Here is a 23,140-nt window from a genome sequence, read left to right on the forward strand (position 1 = left end):
TTCAATAAAACACACCTCACTAAAAAGAACAAGAAACACCATTGGTGGTATTAACATTTTAAAGAAGATAAAAGTTTCAACCAAACATACAGTGGGAGCATTTTTATAAATAAGTGTAGGATTTTTAGATCCTGAACTGCCCTAAATGTGCAGTTTGCTGCCACACAAAAGTTATGGGGTTTTGTCAAACAATAGAATATGTAAATTTTAGTTTCAGTGTGAGATGAAGTAGTAAATAACCAAAGAAGAAGAGACAGGAACACTACCAGCTCCTCCTTCTTGATCATTTCCCTCCAGTTGCAACAGAATCTGAACCAATCTGAGCTTCAGTGGTTAGAAAACGGTATGATACGGTATTTATATCAATAAGAACACAGGGTGAGGTTCCTTCTAAACTCACCTTCTGCATCTACCAGTGTGCAGATACTGTATAAATGACCCTCACCCATGTTCACATGTGCTCAGCAGTGGAGCTGGCTGCTGCTGACTTGAGAGTTTTTATTGGTCGGTGCACAAAACAGAAGTAAAAGGCAGAATGCACAGAAAAGTAGCATGTAGGGGTGTGCCATATCGTATCGTTCACAATAATATCGGTATATTGTTTATGGTTAAAAAAAATGCATATCATGATATTGGCAACGTTCCTACTTCTTGATGTAGTGGTTAAAGTTGTTTTAATCACAAAAAGCTACTTACTCCCTGTCGCTAAACACATGCAGCTTTCAAAATAAGAGCACAGTGTGTTAAGAGAATCCACCACAGAATTTACAAGAAGACTGTCAAAATAAGATGCCTTAAATAAAACATACAGAACCTTTATTCTCCTTTACAAAATGTCATTAAAATATGCCCCCAGAACCCCTAAATGGATATTTTTATTATTTGCTCATACTCAAGAGTCAAGAGTAAATGTTTTTGTATTTGGCAACTTTTGAGATTTGCACTTCAAACTACATTTTAGATTTTTAATTATTTATACAGACTAAAAAAAAATCATATTTTCTATATCTTTTTAAGTATTTCCTAATATCGTCAAGAATATCGTTATCATAAAAATAGCCTGAAATATCGTGATATTCTTTTAGGGCCATATCGCCCAGCCCTAGTAGCATGCAAATCTAGACATTTAGAGCCAGCTAATGTAGATTTTAGAGTTGAGAAAAGTTTAATCCATATTAAGGATGGAGAGCCAAAGATGATGCAGGAGTTGAGGATGAAGGGATGAAGGGATGAGGCATCAGGTCTGAGACTCTGAGTGGGGAGTTGTCTATTAGTGCACTGATACATATAATGGGAGGTGAAGTGGTCTACATTTGTGTGGAAGTGTTCTGTGTTTGAGGCGTGGTCTCTGTTCCTGAATCTAGTTTAATAACACTTCAAAAATGAAACAAAGAGAAAACAGTGATTTGCCTTTTGTTTCCTTTGTGTTGGGTGTTTAAAGCTGCTGAACATCTTCCCTGCTCAACAAATCAACGTTTATTCCACAAAAGCTCAAGCTATGATTCTTAAAGTGCAGAAACACGACAGCAGTGCCAATCAGTCTGTCCAGATCAGGCGCTGTTGTTGTATTAAAACAGTTTTAACAAGTGAAAATAAGGCCGCAAACAATCTCTGTAGGAGAGTAAAGCTTTGCTGTAGGGGCAGGTTGACCTCCAGTTGTCAACATGAATGAATATTAAGCACACTAATAATGAAAAGTGAAATGTGTACAATATACACTACTGGTCAAAAGTTTTAGAACACACCAAATTTTCCAGAATTTAATTGGAAATGATGCAGTTTAATGTCTCAGTGTACTCTGAAATGAATGCACATTTGCAACATTTAAAATTCTTTATTGAGCATGATAGTGTTTTGAAAGTAAAAAAAAAGATTCAAAATCACATTTTATGTTGGACTAAAGGACTAAAAAAAGACACAAAATGACCAAAAAAAGACACAAAATGACAGAAAAAAAGACACAAAATGACAAAAAAAGACACCAAAAGACACAAAATGACCAAAAAAGACACAAAATGACTTACAAAGACATGAAAAGAATTCAAAAATGGACAAAATAGCCCAAGACTCCATAGAGTTAAGTTGTTAACCCATTTCTTGTTCCCTGAAAAAGGCCTACTTGTATAATTCTGAAATGTACATTATCTTTCAGTTTTGGTTAAGCTTACCTTTTTTTATTTACCTCTGGCAGTTCACCACTTACCTTTGGACCCTTTCAAGCTGTTCATTTGACTTGAACTGCTTGAATTTAAAAAAAAAAAACTGGAAAAATTGGGGTGTTCTAAAACTTTTGACCGGTAGTGTATTTGTAAGATATAGACATCATTAGACAAAAATACACAGGTTTACAGCATTGTTGTCAGTGTCACTTGTCAGAAAAAACAAAAAAGGAAGGAGAACACCACTGATCACAGGCCAAATACTGTTTTGTCTAAAAAGCCAATAGATGATGGAATAACACAAAAACACACACTGATCTAGCTTCATTACAGACTGATGACTTCTCTGTGAGTTTCCTTCAAGTTTCCCTAAATGTCCGGCAGCAGCAGAGGAACCAGAACACGGCCAGCCATGAACCAAACCCCCCTCAGACGGAAAAGGCTAAGCTCGGAGTCTTTTTGCAGAAGCTACCACTTTGAAAAAATTACTGTAACAAGTCTTTGTATCGCAGCAGCGGGTCTCGGTCGTCTTTGAAGCCGCTTTAATTTGAATACTCCAGGGGGAGAAGGAGCATGGAGCATTTGATCTCCAAGGTAAAACACGGCGCGCTGATGGGCCGCGGTGGAAGAGTTGAAGGTTATTAGATCGAATGGGTGCGGATGAGGCGAGGCTGTCGCAGGCGGTTTGAGCGCGGCCGCTCTGAAGCCCTTGATGTCGGCCGTGATGAGGGTGAGCTGGGATTGGAGCTGAAGCCAGAGTCGACTTGCTTCAGATTGATTTTAGGCAATTAGAAACCCTGCTGGATGTATGGACTCTGTGATTGACAGCTCATGTCTTGACTCTACGTGACTGGGGTGCGAGAAAGTGTGTGTGTGTGTGTGTGTGTGTGTGCGTGCATGTATGTGTGTGTGTGTGAGAGATGGAAACATTGAGTGCGTATTATAGAAATTTGTGATTCTCATGAGTTTCTTGTAAATGAACATGGTGTTGCAGATGTGAGTTTCGTGCACGCACAAATCCATAGTAAGCAAACATGTATCAATGTTTTACTGTACACACACACACACACACACACACACACACACCAGGGTGTATATAGACACATGCTTTGGGCGAACCTTTCAAAGTTAATCAACTGTCAGTCAGAAAGTGGAAATGTCCCTGATGTTCTGAGTTTTTTTGCAGTTTTTATTGAAATTTTCATGTGAGGCTTGTCACATCAGTTTTGTTGTTTTTCACCTTATTAACCCATTGAGGTCTGAAACGCCTGTAAAACCTCTGGGCGATTTTAAAATCAGCCCCTAAAACCTGAAGTTTTTCTGGAAATTCAACAGAAGTATCAACGCTTCTACTAAATAATAGATTTTTCAGCCTCTGTAGCAGATAGAAATGAAATTCTTAAATGCTTATACAAATACTACCAAACGACGTATCCGCTTTCCAGGCTTCAATGGGTTAAAAGAATTTGTACATGAAATTCAGAGCGTAAAGATGGACTCTCAGTAGGAACAGATAGAATAAAGTAGACCCACCACTAGTCTGTTGACTCTTATAACGTGACATCTTGTAACATGAAACCAGGGCAAGAAACACAAACTGTCAGGTAACTGGGAGAGCGTTCTCCCAAAAAGAAAAGAGTTCCCCAAAGTGATTACTGCTACCAGGCAGTTACCGCCAGAGCAAAATATTGGCGTGCCCATGTGGATGGCAACTGCTTCAAACCTATACCGGTGTGCATTGTAAAAAATTTTTTTACCGTAATAAATACGGTGCAACTTATTTTTAATATTACGGTAAAAAGATATTAGCACTGTTGATTTCACATTTAAGATTGCCATTTTATTACATTTTTTACTGTATAAATAAAAGATTTTTCCATCAAAAGAAACGCTGTTTTGCCATATAATTAACAAGAAAATACTTTATAAATGCTGCATAAATGAAAGATTTTACCATTAAATATTACAGTTTATTTTTGTTACAGATATGGTGTTTAGTACATTTAACAGTGAGAAAAAGATTTTTTTACAAAAGATAAATGCAAAAATTACAGTGGTGGCTTGTATATATATTATATTAAATACATATTACAGTGTATTTTACAGTGGAATAATGTATGTTTCAAAAAACAAAACTGTAAAAAATACTGTTTTGGCTGATATAAACATTTACGGTGTTTCATTGTTAGTGAAACTGAATTAAGTCATTCATCATTTTACGGTCTTTTACTGTCGTGGTTTAGCAGTTTTTCACCGTAAAATCTACAGACATTTTTTACAGTGTGATCAAAACTGCTTTCCCTCATTGAAATGAGTTGAGGTGGCAAGTTCAGCCAGCCACCTTTATTTTAAATTCATTTATTCAATTTATACCCCATTGCAAATTATTCTAATTGTTGCAAACTTTCATGCAAAAAAGTAACTCATAACCCCTCAAGCCACTCCTGCAATACAATCCAATTTTCTAACATCCATCTGCAGATTCGTATTTGAAACTCAATTTTTTTTGGCCAAAAACAATCTGCTGTCCCACCAGCCTTCTGCTTGCTCAGGGGTGTGAAATGTGGATGAAGTGCATCACTGTATATTAAACTTTTTATACTTTATATACTTACAATGATGCATGTTATAATAACACATTTTCTATATATTACATTAAGCAACAAGTGTGAATTATATTTGGCTGAAAAGTAAAAATAGATACAAACACAAATCTGCAAAATCAGGTCATAGAGACAGAAAAATGTCCTTCAGAGAATATCTACACACACACACACACACACACACACACACACACTCACAGCAGGGTCTCATTAGCTCCTAGCAGTCTGACTGGACTGAAGATCTTCTAACAAATGACTTCAGATAGAAACGACAGACTTGGTGTTAATTCAATCAGATGGGCCCTCTGTTGAGCGCTGTGTGTGTATGTGTGTATTAGTGTGTGTGTGAGTGTGTATATTAGCATATTTAAGCTGTTTGTGAATTATTGAAGCATCTGAAAGACACCGGTGACATTTTCACCACTGTTTTAGAACGACATGACAGCGCTTTGATGACGAAACTGTGTGTGTGTGTGTGTGTGTGTGTGTATGTGTGTGTGTGTGTGTGTGTGTGTGTGTGTGTGCGCGTGTCTGTGTGTGTGTGTGTTTGTGTGCTTGTGTCCTTTAAATATGAGTTCAAGCTCATTTTGCATGCCTCTAAGCTTGTGTTTTGGGGAATTTTCTGTAAGAGTTTATGTACATGTACATGTACATGTACGTGTGTGTGTGTGTGTGTGTGTGTGTGTGTGTGTGTGTGTGTGTGTGTGTGTGTTTCCTGGACAGTGTGTTCTCAGTGAGCTCCTCTGGTTCCTCTTGAGGCCGTTCTTGATCTCCCGGCGGGGTGTTTCTGATGAGGTGGGGGGTTCTGCTGTGAGATGAAAGCGCTCTATAAAACACACACTTTACTCCAGATCTCCTAATTGAGAACGATGTGATGAACTCTCATTAAAGTCTTCAGGGACTCAGCTGCACCAGCACAGAAACACAGTCACCACATCTGCCAGGGAGAACCGTTCTTGTCCAAGAATGCACTAAAGTTTGGTTCCACTTTGGAACAAGACAAAGCTCAGATTCAGAACTTCGCCTATTTCGCCTGTCCTTTAGTTTGCTCGGAAGATAACCATTCTGTTTTATTGGCTTTAAAATGTACTTGTGTTTACTCTAATAAAATCCAGACAGGATCAGGAGGAGTTACTTTAAAATCAGTATTTAATGTTCCACTGATAAAGTCGTGAAAACACCTCATGTTCCTCAAAAACAAACAAACATTGGGTTTAAAGAGTTTGTGAGACTTTTCATTGGGCTGAGTGACATATAAGAGATTGATTTATTCAGTTTTCAATTAAAAAGTATTGATGAGTGTCATATTTTTTGGATTACGACTGCCTATTAGGGTCATTTTTAGATAAAAAAAATTATATAACGAAGCTGGGGCAGAGAGACAATATTCAAAGAAAATAATTTTTGTGATTCAAGTTGTTAATTTAGGGGAAAGTGGGACTTTTTCAAGGAAAACATCCAAAATGTATATTAAAAAAAACCCTTAACTTAATTATCTGAGATTATGAAGTCATAAATTTAAGAAAAAAAGTGAGAAATTCTCTGAGATTAAAGTTTTAGGTTTGCAAGAAACAAAAATCACAAATTTGTGAGAAAAAACAACTGAATATTCTCAGAGATTAAAGTGGGAAATCTATGGGAAAATTTATGGGAAAAAAATTCCCAAAATTTTGGTGAGTGTAATATTTTTTGGGCTACAATTGCCTATTAGGGCCATTTTTAGATTTAAAAATTATATAACGAAGCTGGGGCAGAGAGGCAATATTCAAAGAAAACAATTTTTGTGATAAATTTAAGAAAAAAAGTGAGAAATTCTCTGAGATTTAAGTTTTAGGTTTGCAAGAAACAAAAATCACAAATTTGCGAGAAAAAACTTGAATAACTGAATATTCTCAGAGATTATAAAGTCGTAAATCTGCAAGAAAAATACCTTTCTCAGAGATTAAAGTGGGAAATCTATGGCAAAATTTATGTGAAAAAAAATCCAAAAAATTGTGTTATTTTCTGCCGCATGCTTTGTTTTATATATGCAGCTGTGGATTACCTCATCAAAATAAACTTGCAGTCACATTTAGCAGAAAGGAAATGCTTGAGATCATAAGCATCTCTTTACCTTCATCTGGAAGCAGAAGCATCTCAAGTCAAAGTTTATTATTTATAGAGCACATTTAAAAACAACCTCAGCTGACCAAAGTGCTGTACAGTTATTAAAATAGAATAAATCATACACAAATAGGTATAAATAAAAACAATAAAAACAATAAAATACTAAAAACAGTAAAACAATAAAATAAAATAGAATAAAATAGTAATAAAAGCTCAATCCAAAACAGAGTTAGAGATAAAAAAGACAAATAAAAGGGTAAAAAATAAAGAAAGCCAAGGATTCTTGCCTAGCTGGGACTGAACGCCAAGGAGAATATCATCATCTGTGCAATCTGCAGTTTTTTCTTTGATTATTGCCCTTATCTCTGCCTTTATAAGGTCAAATCAGGATGTGATAGGAAACGAGAGAGATAGTGTGACATGTTACACAAGTCTTTGGCCCGACTCGAGTCAGGGAGGCAGTAAATGCAGCGTCAGCCTGGAGGCCACCGGGAGTTTAATGTCATTTGCCAACATGCAGCTACAGTATTAAGTTAGTGGGCCAGATGTCCGTCCTGTACTCACACAGGTAGCCAAAGAAACGGCCTTCTAATTACAGCACGCCTGGTTTTCAGACTCAGGATTCAAAATCACATTTTATGTTGGACTAAAGGACTAAAAAAAGACACAAAATGATCAAAAAAAGACACAAAATGACAAAAAAAGACACAAAATGACAAAAAAAGACACAAAATGACAAAAAAAGACACAAAATGACTAAAAAAAGACACAAAATGACTTACAAAGACATGAAAAGAATTCAAAAATGGACAAAATAGCCCAAGACTCCATAGAGTTAAGTTGTTAACCCATTTCTTGTTCCCTGAAAAAGGCCTACTTGTATAATTCTGAAATGTACATTATCTTTCAGTTTTGGTTAAGCTTACCTTTTTTTATTTACCTCTGGCAGTTCACCACTTACCTTTGTACCCTTTCAAGCTGTTCATTTGACTTGAACTGCTTGAATTTCAATAAAAAACTGGAAAAATTGGGGTGTTCTAAAACTTTTGACCGGTAGTGTATATACAACTAGGGAGGGCATCGATTTTCAAATATTCGAACAGTCATTAAATCATAAAAAATCGAATAGTTCATCATATCTGGAAGAAAATTTGTTAACACTTTCTATGAAGACTACATCTATAGTGCATTATGAGCGCATTCATAGTGAATTATAATGCTCATTATAATCAATCATAATGCATTATGACTGCATTCATAAACACATATAAAGCTTCATGATGCACTATATCAACAGTTATAAACATAGCTTATAATGACTTATAAATCCAAGTGTCTTATGAGTGCTCTTGACTGGTTATAAACTACAGGCTGACTGATGAGGCTTATAATACATTACAACTACTCATACCCCTCTATACACACACCTCAACAATCAGTTGTTATAAGGACTCATAGGATGCCATAAGTATAAATAAATGATCAATGTATGCTTTAAGTAAAGTGAGGTTCATATAGACGCATCTATAATGCATTATAGCTAATCATGATGTTTCATTGTTGGCGTTAAGTAATCATGATTAGCTAGTAGTCTTCATAGAAAGTGTTACCGACATTTTTTTTATTGTATTCAGGGCCGGTTATTCCTACAGGCCACCAAGGCGGCTGCCTAGGGCGCCAAATTGGTAGGGGGCGCCCTGCCAATTTGAGTTGAGACCATTATATTGCCTGTATGTAGTTCATGTATTAAATATAAATGTACATTTAAATTTCATTTTTATGTTTATTTTTATTGCATTTGTATGTCTACATTTTATTTATTTTCAGTCTTTGCCATTCTTAATTTGATGAAGATCTGTGTTTTCTTATTTATTTATTCGTATTTTCAATTCAGTTGTTGTTGGTAAAGTTCCAAAGTTTCTAAAAATAAAAATGTTCTGAGACCATTACCTTGCTTGTAGTTCATGTATCAAATATTAGTGTACAGCATAATACATATAACATAGTGTACCTATATCAGAATGAATACATGGAATGGATGTGGTTTGGGGGGGGGGGGTAGGGCGCAAAATCTCAATATCGCCTAGGGCAGCCAATGGGCTAGAACCGGCCCTGATTGTATTGTATTATTGGTGCCTTCCTCACGGGGGCAGCGTAGCCTCTGACCCCTACTATCAGGGTGAATGATGGCTGAAAGCTGGCCTGTGTGATGATTCTCAACCAGAACTCTGAGCTCCCGGGCCAGAATCAGCCCATATTAGATCATTCAGAGCCCGAACACTGAGCCTGACTCAGCGTGTCACCTGAACACTGAACGCTTTGCTCATCCAGGCGTCCTGAAGCGCTCGGCGTGCTCTGCAGCCGTCCGTGTATCTGAGCGTTTATCCTGCGTGTCTCCAGCAGGGCTGCAGCCCCACTTACAGTAGTGACAAATGTATTTTGGAGCGGTGCTCAGCAGGGCACGCTGTTAGCCAAGCTAGCCCGAGCCAAGCTGGCAGCGTGTGTGACCTACATTCTCACATGCCGGGCGGTGTTTTAATCTGGGCCCAGTGTTGTTCGGCAGGTCACCATGGAGCAGCGGTGATTCAGCGGCCGCAGGAGCCTGTAAACTATCTGGCCAGGGTTCGACGCCAGGTCACCTGTTCTCTGAAAGGTCGTCTAATTTTAGTCTCCATTAGACTTGTTCACTTGCAGTGCAGTAACATATTTATTTCCAGTAATGCAGGTTTAATTCCATTTTAGTTTCTATTTTTATATCAATCTGCACAAACTACACTTTATTCTCTCTGCACCTGCTTCCTCTGCTGTTGGTTATTTTGTTCCTTTTTTGCAATTTTCTCACAAAATGTGAGAGTGTAATAATATTCATGTTTAGAACATGATGTTATGCAGGTTTAATTCCATTTTAGTTTCTATTTTTATATCAATCTGCACAAACTACACTTTATTCTCTCTCCACCTGCTTCCTCTACTGTCGGTTATTTTGTTCCTTTTTTGCAATTTTCTCACAAAATGAGAGAGTGTAATAATATTCATGTTTAGAACATGATGTTATGCAGGTTTAATTCCATTTTAGTTTCTATTTTTATATCAATCTGCACAAACTACACTTTATTCTCTCTCCACCTGCTTCCTCTACTGTCGGTTATTTTGTTCCTTTTTTGCAATTTTCTCACAAAATGTGAGAGTGTAATAATATTCATGTTTAGAACATGATGGGTAACACTTTACAATAACCATCTAAGTGATGTTTATAGATTGTTTATAAACCATTTACATACATATTTAATCGTTAAATGTTATAAACCAATTTCTTCAAGGTATATGAATGATTTCAAAATCCTTAACACACTTAATATGGTGTTAAAAATGTTAAAATGAGTGCAAAACTATTAATAAACTAATAATTATAATGTCATTGTTTGTTAATGGAAAAGTAACTATCAACTGACATTAATATACCATCTATTTGGCATTTATGAATTATAGTTCAACATTAATACATTTTCTGTTTACCATTATAAATTGCCTATATATGGCTTATAAATGATGATTAAACGTTAATAAACTGTTAATGGTAAACGTTAATCTGTTTACCATTTATAAATGATGGTTATTGTAAAGTGTTACCACATGATGTTATGCAGGTTAATACTAAATATGGTGCAGATCATCAGTGAATTATGACAATAACATTAAAGTTGCTTTCCCATTTGTTGGACTGATGAGATCACATTTTAGCAAAGATAAACTTTTATTTAGAATAGTTTATAATATGTTTAAACTAAGTATGGAACTGGAGAAAAAAGTTCACACACATTGTGTCTTGTTTGTTAACTCAATCCACACTTGTTGCATCAGTTAGCCTCTAGCATCAGTTAGCCGCTAGCGTCAGTTAGCCGCTAGCTTTCGCTAATGACCGAATTTCACCTTTTTCCCGCATTTCACAACAAAGAAATAAGAGTTATCAGAACTATTGTCCCTTGTTGTGAACCCCAACTTAAAGATATAAGTAACAACAACTCACCAACTTGTTTTTGAGCAGACAACTGGCTTCCTTTGTTGTGCTAACTTACATTATTGCCCTAAATGTCAATAATTTATATTTCCAAGTTTTACCAACTTAAATCACTGTTTTAGGCCAAAAAATACAAGTTGGCTTTTTTTGCAGTGTGACTATGATCTTTCTAACAGTGCCACTGCCAATATTAAAACTGTTCAAACACGTGGCAGGCCTCATATTTTAACTCAGTGCTTCCTCCTGGAGTCTGTCTGTCTGTCTGTCTGTATGTGGTTTAAACATCCTAATTTAGTGTGTTATAAGTGTTGCTCCCTGACTGACACATGTGTTTTTACACATAAACCTGAACTGATCCCTCATGAACCTGACTCATGTTTATAACTGGAGACGTGACGTAGCCACTTCTGCTTTTCCTGCTGCGCTCTCTGAGGATGTTGTTTTTCTTTAGTGCCTCTGGAAGATTTACACTGGGATCCAGTAGGCTCCTGTTTGTGTGTTTGGTTGCTTTTAAGACATGATTTAGTCACTTTGCTGATCTTTTTGTGTATGTCTGTGTGTCTTTGTGTGACTTCAGGACATCTGTGAGGACATCTCAGACCATGTGGAGCAGATCCACGCCCTGCTGGAGACAGAGTTCTCCCTGAAGCTCCTGTCCTACTCCGTCAACATCATCGTTGACATCCGGTGAGTCTTAAAGAGACAATAAACAACAAATACACTACCGGTCAAAAGTTTTAGAACACCACAATTTTTCAATTCTTTATTGAAATTCAAGCAGTTCAAGTCCAATGCACGGCTAGAAAGGGTCCAAAGGTAAGTGGTGAACTGCCAGAGGTAAATAAAAAAAGGTAAGCTTAACCAAAACTGGAAAATAATGTACATTTCAGAATTATACAAGTAGGCCTTTTTCAGGGAACAAGAAATGGGTTAACAACTTAAAGCAGTTCTGCAGCAACGGAGGTTGATCAAGCCTTGAAAGTTGCTAAGTTGCTACCAATTCCTACAGGTGTCACAACTTTTCTTGATCACTTACAACCTACAAGTTGCTCCACATTTAAGGGAACTTCTGCAACAGAGTTGGGAAGAACTTTCTGAAGAATATTTGATTTCCATCGAGTGTGTTCAGCTGTTCTATCTGTTAAGGTGCTACTTCCATGAGTCAACAGTTTAGAATACATTTTCCTTTCTAAACTGATTCTATGATTTATTTTTTAACTTCAGTTGTTTATTTGTTACATGCATTAATTTCAGAGTACACTGAGACATTAAACTGCATCATTTTCAATAAAATTCTGGAAAAGTTGGAGTGTTCTAAAACTTTTGACCAGTAGTGTACCTCGAGTTTAAATGTTGTTCTTAACCCTGTTAAATAATATTTAGTGGGTGTAATATTAAAGCAGTCCATCGTTCAAACTTTGTAAATACAGCACTTTTCAAACAAATCAAATGAACTTCAAAGTGTTTTCCAAGCAAGTCATAAAACTTTAAAAAACATTAAATGAATGCAGAATGTAATTTGCAAAGGAATGAAAACAAGAACTGTGTTAAAACCCTCCGGAAGGCTGGAAAAAATAAATACTCCAGGTTACATTTTCAAGAAATCGTTACAGCAATATAGTACATATGCCCAAGGGTGGTAAAATAGCAAAATGTTACTAAAATAAAATATAACATAATAAAATAAATCATAATGGTCCACAGTAATAAGTTCATAAAACATATAAAGGGTCAAATAAATAATTAATGATGGTAATATAAGTCACAAAATTATAAAACACTGGATAAAAGCCAGAAAAAATAGGTGAGTTTTAGATTAAAATATCATTTTTTTCAGATGTTGGATTTAAAATTTAAAATAAAAGAAACACGAGACTACAACTGTTTATTCTTCATGTTTTGCACATTACAACATGATAACTTCTCTACATTATCAGCTCTTCCTAATCATGGGGAATTAGACATTTCTTCAAGTTACACTCTGGATTTTTAAATGATTCCCAACACTTTTTCTAGTTTACTACCACTCTAAAACAGTTTATCATACTGTGAATGAAGCCAATAAAGTTTTAATAAGATAGCTCACTTAGTAAGTTAAGGAGGCAAAACAGATAATGTACACTACCGGTCAAAAGTTTTAGAACACCCCAATTTTTCCAGTTTTTTATTGAAATTCAAGCAGTTCAAGTCAAATGAACAGCTTGAAAGGGTACAAAAATTAAGTGTTGAACTGCCAGAGGTAAATAAAAAAAGGTAAGGTTAACCAAAACTGAAAAATAATGTACATTTCAGAATTATACAAGTAGGCCTTTTTCAGGGAAGAAGAAATGGGTTAACAACTTAACTCTATGGAGTCTTGGGCTATTTTGTCCATTTTTGAATTCTTTTCATGTCTTTGTAAGTCATTTTGTGTCTTTTTTGGTCATTTTGTGTCTTTTTTAAGTCATTTTGTGTCTTTTGGTGTCTTTTTTTGTCATTTTGTGTCTTTTTTTAGTCCTTTAGTCCAACATAAAATGTGATTTTGAATCTTTTTTTAACTTTCAAAACACTATCATGCTCAATGAAGAATTTTAAATGTTGCAAATGTGCATTAATTTCAGAGTACACTGAGACATTAATCTGCATCATTTTCAATTAAATTCTGGAAAAGTTGGTGTGTTCTAAAACTTTAGACCAGTAGTGTACTTCTGCCATCAAAGAAACATAATAAAATATGGAATGTATACATAAACCAACAGGTTATATTGTAAAACTCACATTTAATGTCTAACTGATTAGTAAATATTATGACATTTAATAAAGCTGCTGCTGTTGTTCCAGGACGGTGCAGCTGCTGTGGCACCAGCTGAGGGTCTCTGTCCTGGTCCTGAAGGAGCGTCTGCTGCAGGGCCTGCAGGACTCCAACGGAAACTATACCCGGCAGACCGACATCCTGCAGGCCTTCAGCCAGGACCAGCACCAGGTCAGAACCACCACCAAACTCTGATTGTTTGTTACAGTAAACTCCTCAACACCACCAACGTGTCTTTTTTTTATCAGAGGAACCAGCAAGTCTCACATTCTATCTTAAATTTAAATTTCTGCAAGCTGTTTTTACTTGAAAGTGGTCAGTTTATATAACAAAGTGCTCCATTGCCAAGTAAAATGTGATGATGCACTTTGCTTTTTTTTTATAAAACGGCAGAATCCAGTAAATTTCAGGCATGATGGCACAAACAAAAAGCCACCAAATACGTGAAAAATGATACAAAATTTGGTAACGCTTTATAATAAGGTCCTTAATAACTATTAATTAACAAGTAATAAGGCATTGTTCTCGCTTTAGATCCGGTAGTTGCAAAAAGCATAGTTAACTTATAATAGATGAGCAATAAAGTATATTTTAATATCAATCAGCAAACAAAATAAGATTAGTAAAGGCATGGCAAAGACATAATGGGTGGGTCATGGGTGTTTGTAATGCTATTATGAACAATTATAAGATACTCATGAGGCTTTTATTAATGTTCTTACGCATTTGCAAACTGTTAACAAGTTTCTTATTAGTCTTATAGCCTGCTATTAACTGTATTATAATGCCATTATTAACACTTATATAAGCTTTTAAACACACAATAATGTTAATAAGCATCTTGTAAGGACTTACAAGGGCCTTATTACTTGTTAATTAATGGTTATTACAAGGACCTTAATATAAAGCGTTACCCAAAATTTAAATACAATGTTAGTTTTCTGTTTATTTTTCACACCTGCTCAAGACTTTTGCACAGTACTGTATATTACTTTGTAACTTCTGCTGGTTTTGATTGAACCCCTTGAGATATGAACATGATGAACGGTTCCTCTCCAGACTCGGCTGGACGCTCTGACGGAGGTGGACGACTGCGGTCAGCTGACTATCCGCTGCAGCCAGGACTACTTCTCCTTAGACTGCGGGATCACCGCCTTCGAGTTGAGCGACTACAGCCCCGGAGACGAGCCCGAGGCCCGGGGGACCGAGGCAGGCGACGAGGAGGAGGACCTCGATCAAGCTCCAGGTCCAAATCCAGATCCAGAGCCGGCAGCCGACAACGAGGAGGAGGAGGAGGAGGAGGAAGGAATCTCAAACCCTGAACTCCACAACAGTCTACCTGAACTCACCCTGCCCGCCGACTCATCAAACAAAAACCATTCTGCGTCAGTATTGGCGAGCAGCCACGGTGAGAGTGCGAAGCGCCCCCTGCAGGGCGTGAGCCTCAGCACCGAGGTGTCGCCCACGCAGCCGTCGCTGCCCAAGAGAGCCGCTCTGTTCTCCCCCGGGAGCGTGGAGGACTCCAGGGGAGGTCTGAGGAAGGTCAGCCCGCTCTCGGGGCTCCAGTTTCAGGCCGAGCTGAGTCGGAGCACCCCTTCTCTCATGGATCCTCCAGACCGCTCCAAGTTCTGGTTGGAGCTGGACTCAGTTTATCCAGAGAATGTTTCACAGTCCTACGAGAGTCTGCAGGTTTGTTTTCTGAACTTGTTTTTCATTTTTTGACAAATGTCCCCTAATAAAAAACACACAAAAACACACAAAAACACACAAAAACACACAAAACACACAAAATACAAAATACAAAAAGGACGCAAAACCTAAAACAAACACAACAAAAACGACAAATGTACAAAAAACACACATAAAAACACAAAAAAATACAAAGAAATAACACAAAAAAACTGAAAAAACACACAAAATCATTAAATTGGATCAATGAAGAATTTTAAATATTAGTTCCAAATCTAGCATCTAAGAGGTAAAATGAAGTTTTGTTTGTTTTTTTCATCAAATTATTTTTATTTTTTACCCTTGAAGCTTTTTTGTTTGTTTGTTTTTCCCCCTCCAATTAAAGTTACTAAATACATTAATACATTAAATTGGATCAGTGAATAATTAAAAATTTTGTTTCCAAATAAAACATTTAAGAGGTAAAATCTAGTTCTATATTTTTATACTACATATATTTTGCCTTTTTTCTCACAGATTTGCCCCTTTTAATTTCATAAAAACACACAAAATCATTAAATAGGATCAATGAAGAATTTTAAATATTAGTTCCAAATCTAACATCTAAGAGGTAAAATTAAGATTTGTTTGTTTTTTTCATCAAATTATTTTTATTTTTTACCCTTGAAGCTTTTTTGTTTGTTTTCCCCCTCCAATTAAAGTTACTAAATACATTAATACATTAAATTGGATCAGTGAATAATTAAAAATTTTGTTTCCAAATATACAGAGGTAAAATCTAGTTCTATATTTTTATACTATATATATTTTGCCTTTTTTCTCACAGATTTGCCACTTTTAATTTCATAAAAACACACAAAATCATTAAATAGGATCAATGAAGAATTTTAAATATTAGTTCCAAATCTAACATCCAAGAGGTAAAATGAAGTTTTGTTTGTTTTTTTCATCAAATTATTTTTATTTTTTACCCTTGAAGCTTTTTTGTTTGTTTTTTCCCCCTCCAAATAAAGTTACTAAAATACATTAAATTGGATCAGTGAATAATTAAAAAAAATGTTTCCAAATATAACATTTAAGAGGTAAAATCTAGTTCTATATTTTTATACTACATATATTTTGCCTTTTTTCTCACAGATTTGCCCCTTTTAATTTCATAAAAACACACAAAATCATTAAATAGGATCAATGAAGAATTTTAAATATTAGTTCCAAATCTAACATCTAAGAGGTAAAATGAAGTTTTGTTTTGTTTTTGTTTTTTCATAAAGTTATTTTTATTTTTTACCCTTAAAGCTTTTTTGTTTGTTTGTTTTTCCCCCTCCAATTAAAGTTACTAAAATACATTAAATTGGATCAGTGAATAATTAAAAATTTTGTTTCCAAATAAAACATTTAAGAGGTAAAATCTAGTTCTATATTTTTATACTAGATATATTTTGCCTTTTTTCTCAGAGATTTGCCCCTTTTAATCTAATAAAAACACACAAAATCATTAAATTGGATCAATGAAGAATTTTAAATATTAGTTCCAAATCTAACATCTAGGAGGTAAAATTAAGTTTTGTTTTGTTTTTGTTTTTTCATAAAGTTATTTTTTTTTTTTACCCTTGAAGCTTTTTTGTTTGTTTTTCCCCCTCCAAATAAAGTTACTAAAATACATTAAATTGGATCAGTGAATAATTAAAAATTTTGTTTCCAAATATACAGGGGTAAAATCTAGTTCTATATTTTCATACTATATATATTTTGCCTTTTTTCTCAGATTTGCCCCTTTTAATCTCATAAATTTGCGACTTTTTCCTCAAAATATTACCCCCCTTCCTCTGTATTTATTTATTTTTTTCATAATTAGCCCTAATACGCCGTCGTAGGTCTGGGACCACCAGTGATGAGGTATTGCTGTTGTTTTTTTTGTTTTTTTTTGTAAATTTTATTTATGCAAAGTTTTGGCACATATATATACAGACACATACAGTACAAGAAACATAGAAAAAACCCAACAGAGAAAAAAATAAAATAAATAAAAGTAAACAAACAGATAAAACAAAACAGAAGCAACAGACAGCCAGCCACCACTTAATCATTAACGTAAAAAGAAAATGTGCACAAAAACATGTCGGTCCAACAAAATGCCCCCAATTGTCCACTCATATGAAATGAAAAGGGCCAGAGATTGAGTCCAGGAGGCCTTGTTTTTTTCTTACCCTAAACTCTTTATCCTCACAGGTCATGAACGGGCGCAACCTCCAGAGAAACCACGTGAGCTCCAGACAGGCAGGACGCTCTCAGGGGAGCGTCCAGAGACCGCTGACCGGATCCAGGAGCTCATCTGGGGCCAGAGCGACCAGCAACGCCCCCCCGCCTCTCCAAGAGCCGGCGTCTCGGGATGAAATATCCAAACAAATGGAGAGGAGCCAGAAGGAGACACATGCACACAGTGAGGGGGACTCTGACTCCTCATTGCCCTCCCCCATGAGGGAGCAGTTCCTCTCCTCAGACCAGGAGGCGTCCGGAGAGGAGTCAGACCCCCGACCGCGTCCCGGCAAGACGGCGGTGTGGATCGTGAAGCGCCAGGGCCAGAAGGTGAGGGCTGGAAGTTTTTGGAAAGTTGTTGTTAAAAGTGTGTGTTTTTTCTTCTTTCTGTGTAAATGAATGTGATACAGAAAGTAGACTGACAGAGACACACAGACTCATTCTGGATTCAGACGGTAGAAACATTTTACAAACTTAGTCTGCATTACAATTTGCAAGTGACCACATCAGGGGCCTCATTTATAAAGCTGTGGGAGGGTCCACCAGCGTGCACACAAGACTGAAAATGCGGAAAAAAGGTTTATGCAAACATGTCTTTCCTTTTATAAATCACAATCAACCTGCAATTGTACACACTATAAGGAGTTTCATATTCCACCCACAACACACTATATATACACTACTGGTCAAAAGTTTTAGAACACACCAACTTTTCCAGAATTTAATTGAAAATGATGCAGTTTAATGTCTCAGTGTACTCTGAAATGAATGCACATTTGCAACATTTAACATTTTATGTTGGACTAAAGGACTAAAAAAAGACACAAAATGACTAAAAAAAGACACAAAATGACCAAACAAAGACACAAAATGACTAAAAAAAGACACAAAATGACCAAAAAAAGACACAAAATGACTTACAAAGACATGAAAAGAATTCAAAAATGGACAAAATAGCCCAAGACTCCATAGAGTTAAGTTGTTAACCCATTTCTTGTTCCCTGAAAAAGGCCTACTTGTATAATTCTGAAATGTACATCATTTTTCAGTTTTGGTTAAGCTTACCTTTTTTTATTTACCTCTGGCAGTTCACCACTTACCTTTGGACCCTTTCAAGCTGTTCATTTGACTTGAACTGCTTGAATTTCAATAAAAAACTTTAAAAATTGGGGTGTTCTAAAACTTTTGACCGGTAGTGTACATATTTATATGGTCAATGCAAACCACTTCTAAGTTTTTAAATCTTTTTTTTTATTCCTGTGGAGATTAGAGACCAAGAGAATGCTGCAGCAGCAGTTCATGCAGCCAGTAAAATAACAGTAAGTCCTGAAATGAAACAAAGTGTTCAGACAGGGAGGGGGATCCCTGAAACTCTTTGCTGTGGACTGGTAAACTATTATGAAATATTAAGACAATTTAACTGCAAAAGCCAGCATACATCTGTTTTGCACAAAAAAATGATACAGAAAATAATCAAAGTCATCGTTAGTAGTAATGTTAATAGTATTACTTTGCAAGAGTTTGTTTTAGTTTGAAAACTAAAATACTTTTTTGGACATAAAATATAGTCTAAACACACGAAAATAAGAGTTTTTATCCCCCAAAAATGTAAGGAACTTATTCTCCCTCCCAACTCGTCACATATGAATGCTTGGTCAGGACCTATTTAGCACCAGTCTTGGACATGAATTGTCGTCTGATAGACTTCAAATTGTAATAAATGTTGTGAATTCTTGTCTATATTAAGGTAACAAAAATTCTTGGTTAGGTTTTGGAAAAGATAATAAGTACTTTTGTTTGTTACGGTTTCTCCTGGGACACAAACAGCAGTTTTCTGAGTGAAAGTCATGTTTAATTCAGCCATCCATCCACCCCGACGTCCTCACTACTCAGACTGCCTCCCTCTTTATTTTATTTATTCAGCATCACCTGACGTCCTTATGCAACAACCTACATGTCCAAAAGTGATGCTCAAGTGATAGTGAGTGAAGAAGTCATGCCAAGGGTCCTGAACAAGCAGAATGATGATCTCAATTGACTCTGTGGTGCATTTTTTTCAGTTAGAATCAGATTTCTGACGTGTACATTTCCTCCCCTCTCCTCCTGCAGGGGGCCCAGGTTTCATCAAGAGCCAGCCCAGACAGGGAGCACTGGTACGGGTCAGAGGAGTTCCTGGCTCTCCCCGCTCAGCTCCGTAAGACAGAGATGCTCGCCATGAAGCTGGAGACTCTGGCTCAGTCCCTCCCAGTGGTCAGTCCACAGTTATTCCTGCATAATAAACATCATAAACCTTTAAATGCATGAAAAAGAAAAAGTCCACTAAGCCTTGTGTGTTTGTTGGTTCTTGACTCTGTGCTGCAGAGGCCCGGAGGCTGTGACTCCGCCCTCGAGGCTCTGCAGGACGTGGACGACTGGGATTTGACGGAGCTGAACCCAGAATGGGACGTCGGGGAGAGCGGGGACAACATGAGCAGCGTTGGGGAGAGCGGGGATGACATGCCTTCTCTCCTGCCTCCACTGGTAAATCACTATTTAAAACACAGAAAAAACACTTAAAAACACAGAAAAAACAACTAAAAACACAGAAAAAACAACTAAAAACACAGAAAAAACTCCTATAAACACACAAATAACACCTAAAACACACAAAAAACACCTAAAAACACACAAATAACACGTAAAACACACAAAAAACACCTAAAAACACACAAATAACACCTAAAACACACAAAAAAACACCTAAAAACACACACATAACACCTAAAACACAGAAAAAACACAGAAAAAACACCTAAAAACACATAAAAACACACAAAAAACACATAAAAACACACAAAAAAACTCATTAAAGAAACATATAAAAAAACATTAAATAAGATCGATGATGAATTTAAAACCTTGGTTCCGAATCGAACATCTAAGAGGTAAAATGAGAGAACATATTTGACCTTCTCTACGGTTTTAATTTTTTGTTTTTTTCCTTGTTAAAGTTTTTCTTTTCCTGGTAAAATATTTTTTACGGACATTTTTTCCCCGTCAAAGTATTTTTTTCTCTTTTTTTTTTTGTCAAGTTATTTTTATTTTTCCTTAATCGTATACTTAAAGCTTAATAGTTATGGACTAATGATGACTAACTGAAACTGTATTATGTGGTTACAAAACTAACTAAAATTATAGTGGAAATGTCCTTAGTTTTTGTTTTTGTCAACTTTTTTCATTCATAATTCAGTGTTTCTATTTGAACATGCAACACATGGTGAATATGTTTACTGAGACTTGGATGTCTACACTCAAACCAGAATTCAAAACAGTTAATAACCTTATTGGGGCTGAGATGATAAACCAAAGGAAATAAAGGCAAAATTTATTATGACCACTTTGAAACTGGCACCCAACACATAGCCCATTACAAAAAAACTAAAACTAATAAAAACTAAACTAAAACTAAGCATTTTCAAAAAATAAAAACTAAACTAAAACTAGCAAACTCACTCTAAAAACTAACTAAAACTAACTGAATTTGAAAACAAAAATTCAAAACGAAATTAAAACTAAAACTAATGAAAAATCCAGAACTATTATAACCTTGATCCAGACTATATTTCTCTCCTTCCTCCAGCTTCCGTACAGGAGGAACCTGGTGAGCCGCTTCAGCTCCACCTCCTCCAGCGACATCGCTCCCTCGCTGGACGAAAGCATCGAGTCCGGTCCGCTGAGCGACCTGCAGTCTGAAGACGACGAGGGCCGAAGGTCCGCAGAGCGCCGCCTGCAGCTGACGGCGCCCCCGGTGGACGTACGTGGAGGCGTGTCCCTGGTACTCCAGCTGCTGGAGGACATCCAGAGTCAGGACAAAGACCCGGCCATCTGGAAGAAGATAGAGGTATGGACACTTCTACTCTCTATCTGACTCAGCTTCCAGATGTCTGTGAGGGGCTCTGGAGGATTTCTTTGCCCCCCGAGGAAACTTTCTTGTTTTCCCTGAAGGTTTTCTTTAGAGATTAGCTGCAAATGTGCACATGGAAGATGGTGTGAGGTGAAATATTTCTCACACGGAGGCAGCTATGTGCAGAAACAACTGTCACTTGCAGCAGTAATGATAGAAACAAGATGAGAGCCGGTATAGGAAAAAAAACTAAAATAATAATAATTTAAGAGAAATTTAAAAAATGACTGCATGAACATTGATACCTCAAATAAAATTAATTTTAATTTAATTTAAAATTTCTTAGGGGTCAGATATTGTTGGAAACATTTGGGATAATGTATAATCTAAAATAATATACTTTAATATATAATATGATAATAGTAGTATTATAGTTATAATAATAATAATAATAATAATAATAATAATAATAATCATACTTGATTTTTTTTTTTAATTTTTTTTTTCTTGTTAAAGTTTTTTTTTACCTGTTAAAATATTTTTTTCGGGATTTTTTTTCCCCTGATAAAGTTTTTCTTTTCGTCAAATTATTTTTATTTTTTACAATTAAAGCTTTTTGTTTGTTTGTTTGTTTGTTTTTCCCCTGCAATTAGTTATTTTTTTGTTTGTGGATACAGTGGACTAAAATTGATGTATTATTTATTATTTATTATTATTTAAAATGCTAAAGCATCTTTTGCAGCTTCTCCAACTTGGAATCAGAAACAATAATTCCCAAACAACCCAACAATAATATGTTATTATTATTATTATTATTATTATTATTAATAATAATAATAATAATAATAATAATAATAATAATAATATAGTTTTTAGACAATTTAATGCAGAAATGATGTGTAATATTCCTTTAATTGCATTTCATGAAAATGTAATATTTTTATCTGACACTAGTGAAAACGGTATTTAATTCAAGTCTGCCTCTATTATAAAAAACAGGCCCTACAAAATAAAAGACCAATCTTTCATCAGTACATTCCCCAAACCTAAAATGATTAATATGGCTAAATTGCCACCAGGTTTAGGAAGCGTTTAAAACAGAAAAATACTTAATGGAGGTCAGGGAATATTTTCTGTCAAGGTCAACAGAAACTGATTCCTTTTCATTTATAAATGGTAAACAGATAGTTTATTAATGTTTAATCATCATTTATAAACTGTAAATAGGCCATTTAGAATGGTGAATGCATAATTTATTAATGTTTAACTAACCCCATCATTTATAAATGACAAATAGATGGTATATTAACGTAAGTTTATAGTTACTTAACCAATTATCAAACAATTAAATTATAATTAATAGTTTATCAATAGTTTTAGTTGCACTCATTTTAACATTTTTAACACCATATTAAGTATGTTAATTGATTGATTGATTGATTGATTGATTGTCTTTATTTCGAACATGCAAGTAAAAAAACAACAAAAAAAAACAAGTTTAAATATTAACAGATGAATAAATAAAAAACAAAACAAAAAAGCAAAAAAAAAAATGAGAAGACAGACACTTTCTGCAAGGGAGTAGGAAGAAGTAAAAAAACGTATCGAGTCCTACCCCTTTAATGATTTTGAAAT

General features: G+C 35.6%; 1 protein-coding gene across 1 annotated transcript in view; it reads left to right on the forward strand.

Moving 5' to 3' along the window:
- akap6 (A kinase (PRKA) anchor protein 6) overlaps positions 1-23,140 on the forward strand; it is a 296,322-nt gene that overhangs the window by 71,058 nt on the left and 202,124 nt on the right. The window contains 7 exon segments of the mRNA XM_059352817.1: positions 11,464-11,573; positions 13,707-13,848; positions 14,737-15,366; positions 17,596-17,952; positions 19,732-19,872; positions 19,984-20,142; positions 21,242-21,502. Of these exon segments, the coding sequence (XP_059208800.1) occupies positions 11,464-11,573; positions 13,707-13,848; positions 14,737-15,366; positions 17,596-17,952; positions 19,732-19,872; positions 19,984-20,142; positions 21,242-21,502 (1,800 nt within the window).

Source organism: Centropristis striata, chromosome 16, assembly GCF_030273125.1.
Source record: "Centropristis striata isolate RG_2023a ecotype Rhode Island chromosome 16, C.striata_1.0, whole genome shotgun sequence".
NCBI classification, from domain to species: domain Eukaryota; kingdom Metazoa; phylum Chordata; class Actinopteri; order Perciformes; family Serranidae; genus Centropristis; species Centropristis striata.